We start from the raw sequence: 7,102 nt of genomic DNA, 5'->3' as shown, positions 1-7,102 counted from the left end.
AACCACACACTTAGTGCAGACAGAGGTGTGGGCACAGGAAGGAGTGGCCTTTTCTACTGGGGCCTGGTGGGGAAGTGTCACGGGAAAGGCCTGGACTGGATCTGGGAGGATCCTTGGTCCCTGCTCTCAAGGACTGTCCCATCTAATCAGGGGTTAGGACAAATGCCCAAATAGCTACCACACAAGGCAGAATTAAGCCACCCAGTGTAATCCAAGTTCAGAGGGGAGAGGAAACCCATGTGGCAAAGGCCATGGATGTGGGGGGGAAGGACAGGCAGGAAGCAGAAGGAGGTCAGAAGAGTTTTGCAGAAAATGGCATTGAGATAAGCTTTGAAGGATGATGAGTTTCCTGAGAGCCCTGGGGGGCGCTGAAGGGGTATTCTGGATGAGGGGCCTGTGCATGTAAAGGTACAAAGTGGGGACTGTCAGGGTGTAGTCGGGACAGCAGGCAGGCCAGGGAGTGGGGATCGGCGAGGCCGGAAGCCATCAGGGAGCCATCACGATAACAGCCATCGGCAATGATGGGCCCTGGGCCAAGCCGTCCACATCCTCACACCAATTCCTGGAGGCAGGTTCCCTGGCTACCACCCCATTGTTTTGGATAAGGAAACAGAGGCTCAGAGATGTTACAAAGTCACACAGCTGATGGGTGGCAGATATAGCGCTTAACCTAGGTCTGTCCAATGCCTCACCTTGACCCCCTCACCACTAGGCAGTGCCTTTACTGAATCCTTCCCACCTGAGGTACCACTCACTGTCCCAGGACACTTGGCCTGGCATCTCACTTCAGACACATGGGTACCGAAGGTCGATCTTGGCTTTAGCCATGGAAGCCGGCTCAATTCAGCCTCCTCCCAACCAGGCAGCCACGGGCCCATCAGGTCACCTTCACCAGAACAGATGGGATGGGGCAGGGCAAGGAATATTACAGTTGCTGAGGGCTTTCGGGCTCTACTGACCACCGGTCTCAGTTTATTGTTGTTCTACGATGGTGTAGGCTGGCTAGTTTCTGCCCTTCCTCTGCCTGTAGCCTAGCAAGGTCATGGCCAGGGGCAGATTATTCCCCCTTGACTAGGGTGGCTGGCTTTTCCTTTTACTCTGGAGTTCATCCATGTGGAGCTTATCCAGGTACTGCTGGATTTTCATGGATTCCTGCCGCCAGCGCCCCAGCTTCCTGAGCTGGTCTGTCATGAACTTCTTCCTCAGGTGGTCATAGAACTGGCTGGTCTTTTTCTTGGTCTTCTCTATGGCTTTTATCTTAAACAAAACAGAGCTGATGTTAGGGGGAAGAAGCTAGTGCACAGAAGGGAACACATCTGTGCAGCTGACGGGGGGCGGGGGATGGGCCAGCTGGACTCAATATTCCCTCAACAGGTTGACTCAGAGCGAGCCTCAGTTTCCTGATTTGTAACACGCGGGCATTGAGCTGCATAACCCCTACGGTATCTCTGACAGTCTGCAGCCCGGGAGCCTGATTTGCACCTCAACATCTCTACTGGAAAACTGGTCAGAAAGAGGTGGGGGGCGGGGAGGGTGGAGAAAAGGCACAGCTGGTTCCTCCTCCTCCTCAAATCCTATCACCCTGTCCCTATTAGTCACTTAGTGCTTCCCACATACTGTCTCAGGCATCCCCTACATCACACGGACCTCTGCTGATTTTGTCTAGGGTATCATTTCTGTCCTGTCCCCACCGAGACTGTAAGCTCTGGGAAGGCACAGCATTTGCCTCACTCGGTCATTTGCTTATTCCAATGAGCTAGCTGTGAAGTGACGCAAAGACCCGCCGCAGGTCTTCAGAGAGACTACAACACAGTCAGGAAGCTGGGGCACACGCCCAGACGTTTCTAAGTGAGGCAGAGAACAACCCAGCCCTACGAAGAAGTACAGAGCTCAAAGAGGGGAGAGACCCAGAAAAGCCTCGTGGAGGGTTGACTTCTAAATTGGGATTGGGTTTTGGAGGATGGGGAAGTGTTGGGCCTGTGAAAACAGATCCAGGTGGGAGGCGATCCTGGGAGCTGACATGTTCACAAACCCTCCTGGGGATTCTAAGCCCTGACACTGTCTCAAAACCCAGCACAACGTAAGCAAAGGAAAACTCCATAAACGCCATGATTATTGTGCAAAGGGAACGAGGGATGAACCAAGAACCTGAGCGGATCTTGGGAACAAGGGATGAAGAGGGAGAGTGGGTGGGTTCTCAGAGTGTGCGCTGATGACCCCCAAGACCCAAGGGCTTAGCTGTTCTTGTCAAGGTCCTGAGCAATCAGTGGCTGGCCAAAGCTGCCTCTTCTCACGTGAGCACGTTTACGGGGGAGAACAGAAACACTGCCATGCTGCCACTCAGGCCTCAAATCCACTGAGCTCCTACAAGCGGGGCCCGTAGCAAGTCTACAAATAAGGAGAAGACAGTCTTCAGCCTTAAGGGAAGATGTCAGTCAGGTTTGCAACTCTACCACGATGCCCTGTGCGACCTTAGTGAAGATACTCCGTCTCTCTGAGCCTCGATTTCCTGAACTATTAATAACACATAATACATAATGGATATTGAATACCTAGAACACATAAAGGCCCACTACAGCTTTAAAAGGACAGTTTCTGGATGCCTGGAGGGTGGCGCAGTCCTCTGGTACCTACGAAGCACCTCAGGAGAGGCTCCAGTTACAACATCTCACAGATCCTCACCCCACTCGCCAAAGGCAGAACATCCCCTCCCCCGCTGGTGATCGAAATTGGCTCCCAACCCATCCCGGGCCAGTCAAAACAGCCCACACCACCTGGCCACACCGCCTGGGGCAAGGATGGGCCACGGACACACCCTGAGCCAACCAAGGTTTCCCCAGGATTTGTCTGATGTGAGCAACAGCGGAAGCACTCCATTTCGTTTCTAGGCTTCCTGTGGCCATGCTCCCCAGGGACTGCCAGCCTGACGATGATGCCAACATGCACAAAGACACGGAAAAGAGATGGAAAGGGAAAGTGGAAGACACATCCCGTGGTACTGGAGTCCCCGGCTCCTCTCAGCCCAAACGTCAGTGACCCGGCCCTACCCATCCTTGATGATGTAAACACATTATTCTCCATTTTACTTGTACTAGTTCAGTTTGAGTCACCTGCAACGGAGAGGATCCTAATAGATCCTATTTTACAAATGAGAAAAGGGAGTCCTGCAGGAAATGTCATTCCCTGAGGTCTCACAAAGCCAGCTTGTCCATTGCCAAGTCCACCCTCTTTCCACTACACCGTGCCGCTGGAGCTTAGCAGAGGGAGACACACCCAGACCCCTGCTCTTCTTTTGGTCTCTTTGGCCTTTAAGAGGATTTAGCTCTATCTCTCGAGCCTCTCCTACTCTTTTTAATGTCAGAATCTCATAGGCCCGTCTAGATTTGGCCCTGGAACATGGAGGGAAGCCAGCAGAGTCAAGAAGGGGGCAGCAATTCAATGCTGGGCTTCCCTCTCCACTTGAAGAAATGAGTACATTCTCACAGTCCATCGTGTTCACCAGCCTCTTCCTAGTGCCCAACACAGTGCCTGTCCTAAGTAGTCCCTAATGATGCATTTAATGAATTAAGTTGAGTCTGTGTGGTGACAACAGTTTTCCCTCCCCTTCTTTACAGGCTTTTGGGGAAGCAGGTCCAACCCTACTTGTCCATAAGCAGAAAGGGGAAGGGTCTCAGTGCTCCTCCAGGTAACAGGGGGAATTCCTAAAGGAAAAAACAGACCAAAGTGTGTTGATGCCACTTCAAGCTCCAAGACCCAAGATTTCTTTCTACAGGAGATAGTAGGAATCCATTCATCGATCTCCTAGAGAAATAGCATGATTGGAGGGAGTAAAATGCCCCAAGAGCCAAGAAATATGGAATCCTTCTCCCTGGCTTCCTCAGCCCAGGAATAGCTGTGACACCTGGGGCAAATCAGTAACCTCGAATCTCAGTTGCCTCCTCTGTAAAATGGGCTTTAGAGCACCTTAATGGCTCCCTATCACCTCTAAAATCTGTGATTCCCCACCACCCCCCAACCAGGCTATTGCGGAGGGTGAAGTGAACATGGGTCAAGCCACTAAAACCTTCTAATGCAAAAGCTTTTGATGACTTTACCTCCATCTCACAGATTCGCTGTGCGTTGGGGTTGTCACGAGTAATCACCCGGAATAAGTTGCTCTTGGGTAACAATTTTTTCACCGCTGCTTCACTGGAATTCATTAAGCTGGAAGTAGGAGGGAAAAGCAGTTTGGGGTGAGATGGCCAGGGCTAGGACAGGGACGGATTTGATGGTGTCCTAGGGGAGTGACTGAGTCTTCCCCAGGATTCTTAGGAAAGGCACAGCTGTCCTCATTGTTGGAGGAGCAAGGGAGTAGGCCTCGGCTTCTGTGCACCAAACGGGTATTTTCTGGATGGTGAGAGGAAAAGTCATCCTGAGAAAGACAGAAAGGCCCAGAGCAGTCCACAAAAAAGGGTGAACAGGACTCAAAACTGTCCTCAGAAGCAGCCATCTTAAGGAGAAAAAATAGGATGAGATGGGAGGTGGGGGTCTTAGAGATGAGCAAAAGTTGTAGGGTAGGGTAAAGAGGGATGTAGGGTAGGGTAAAGAGGGATGAATCTGGGGAGGGGGGGTGAAGTGGGGAGCACTTGCTCCAGAGCCTAGGTCTAAGAAAGACTGGCAGGGGGAGGGATCAGAGGAGGCAGGGAAAGGAGGGTTGGAGGTTAGGCTGGTTAATAGGGGAATTCTAAGAGAAGAAGGAACTCTAAGGGAAGAAGTCTTGGAAAAAGTCTAGAAAAGTGAGGGAAGTTTGTGGTGGAAAGAGGTTTGAGGAGACTTCCTATGATGAGAGGAAGGACATGGGATGGGAGGGGTTGGGTCGGGGTGGGGAGCAGGGTATGGACCGGAGCCAAGTGCTCCAGGTGAAACCAGGGATGAAAATTTGGCCAAAATGAAGAATAGGTCAAGAATGGATAACACCAGGTTTTTGCTTTTTGGTAATTTAGTTATACCATAAAGCAGTTTTGCAAATATGTACCCTAAAATGTTTTTGCCCATTTCAAAATAATTGTTCATATTTTCTTCCCAAAAATTTGTAAACTAAATGTACAATAGGGAAGCAATGGAATAAATTGTAATTAGGTCATACAATAAAATACTCTGCAGTCATGAATAAAACAGATCTCCATAGTGCATTAGGTGGGGGAGTAGGGAACACAACAGTGAAATTTCTTGTGAAAAAATTTTCCGCCAAAAGATGTATCACCATGTTGTAGGACATATATACAAATAGATCTGGAAAAATGTACACCAAAATGTTTACAGTGATTGTCTGCGGCCATTCGTTTTGCTTGCTTGTCTTATGTTCCTATAAGTGTATGCTACTGTGATAGGACAAAAAAGACAATATTTAAAGGTTAAAACAGGGGCGCCTGGGTGGCACAGCGGTTAAGCGTCTGCCTTCGGCTCAGGGTGTGATCCTGGCGTTGTGGGATCGAGCCCCACATCAGGCTCCTCTGCTAGGAGCCTGCTTCTTCCTCTCCCACTCCTGCTTGTGTTCCCTCTCTCGCTGGCTGTCTCTGTCTCTGTCGAATAAATAAATAAAATCTTTAAAAAATAAATAAATAAAGGTTAAAACATTGTGAAGGATTAAAATTTTTTTTCTAATTCATTTTCAGCCAATTTGGAGCTATGGTTTTATGAATGGTTTTACACTTACAGACTAGTATAAACAAATGTCCCCAGTCTCCCATTTACATTTTTCTGGCAACAAAGGCATGAAAATAAAAAGGATGACATACAAAAAACGAGATGCTCACATAAAAACGTCTCCCATATCCTGTTAAAAAAAAAAAAAAGTAAAATATTTAAAGACACATAAAACGCGCTTCGCCTACTCAGTGTTGCACCAGATTTACCAATACTTGTTGGAAAATTTTTAAAAGGTGGGGGGCAGTGACTGTAAACATCCCCTTTCAAGTAATAAATGGTCATTTTGAACCAAATTGTTTTCCAGCGCAAGGTCTCTGTGGGAGCCTAGAGGATGCTGCCGGGATGGTGGAATGGAAGGGAGGGAGTGGAAGTTGGGGTCTGTGGGGACTCAGGCTGAGCTGAGGGCCTTTCCCAGGACTACTGAGTCACGTAGAGCCTGAGGAGAGAGATGTCAGGCCAGAGGGGACCTGAGCCTCGCTAGGCTCTAACGAAGTTCAAGGCTGGTCCAAAGGGCGCTGGAGACTCCTGGGCTATAAGATGTCAAGCCTGGGAGACTAAAGGGCCGGGGAGATTCGGAAGACACGCAGGTGGGACATGGGAATTCCACCTTCTCCCGAGAGTCCGGGCTGAGGGCGTTTGGGCCCCCCGGGGTGCGAGGAGCTGGACTGGGAAGGAGCTGGGGCTCGCATCCGTGAGAAATCCAGGCTCTCTTGGGGTTTAACAGAGTGTTAGGCTCTGAAGAGCTCGGGGCTCTGGGAGAGCCAAGGCCGAGGTCCCAAAGGCCGCTGGAGGAGCGGGGATCTGAGAAAAGCCCGGGACACCCGGGCCGCACCTGAAGAACACCGGCGGCTGCGCGCTCCGCGGCGGCGGGAAGATGACCCGCGGGCGGGTCCCTACGTTGGTTTCCGGTTGGCTGCTCAATCTAACATGCGGGGAGGCCGAGGCCCGGTGGGTGCCGGAACTGGTGGTCGCAGCCCAAGAAACCGACGGCAAGCCCAGATCCCATGTGACCGAGGGCCTGAACGGCCGGGCAGCCGAGTCTCCCATGATCGAGAAGGACTGCGCAGTGGGAGCCAGAGGCCGGTGCGGGGAGGCCCAGGCCCGGTGGGTCCGGGAACTGGTGGTCGCAGCCGAAGAAACCGACGGCGAGCCCAGATCCCATGTGACCGAGGGCCTGAACGGCCGGGCAGCCGCGTCTCCCATGCTCCAGAACGACTGGGCAGTGGGAGCCAGAGGCCGAGCCAAGGTCGGAGGGCGAGCGCGCCGACGCTGAGTGAATCCCTGCGCCCACTCGGCGCGCAGACAAAGGCGCGTTGCCCGGGAGACGCGGGACGGAAGGTGGAACGTTGGGGCGGGACGTATGCGCGGAGTCTAGGAGGCTGAGGACGCAGCAAGATTGTCCCTCAGCGGCCGC

The 7,102-nt window shown here is 51.6% G+C and overlaps 1 protein-coding gene across 1 annotated transcript; it reads right to left on the bottom strand.

Moving 5' to 3' along the window:
* Positions 1-940: 940 nt before the first annotated feature.
* Positions 941-7,034, bottom strand: CUNH5orf52 (chromosome unknown C5orf52 homolog). The gene is made up of 3 exons (XM_026484833.4): positions 6,521-7,034; positions 4,095-4,203; positions 941-1,257 (listed from the first exon to the last, which is right to left on the bottom strand). Exons 1-3 carry the CDS (start codon positions 6,889-6,891, stop codon positions 1,072-1,074), a joined length of 666 nt encoding a protein of 221 aa, XP_026340618.2. The 5' UTR covers positions 6,892-7,034; the 3' UTR covers positions 941-1,071.
* Positions 7,035-7,102: the final 68 nt, after the last annotated feature.

This window comes from Ursus arctos, unplaced genomic scaffold (genome assembly GCF_023065955.2).
Source record: "Ursus arctos isolate Adak ecotype North America unplaced genomic scaffold, UrsArc2.0 scaffold_34, whole genome shotgun sequence".
Classification (NCBI taxonomy): domain Eukaryota; kingdom Metazoa; phylum Chordata; class Mammalia; order Carnivora; family Ursidae; genus Ursus; species Ursus arctos.
The sequence above is the reverse complement of the archived record's forward strand: the minus strand, read 5'-3'. Positions and strand labels throughout refer to the sequence as shown.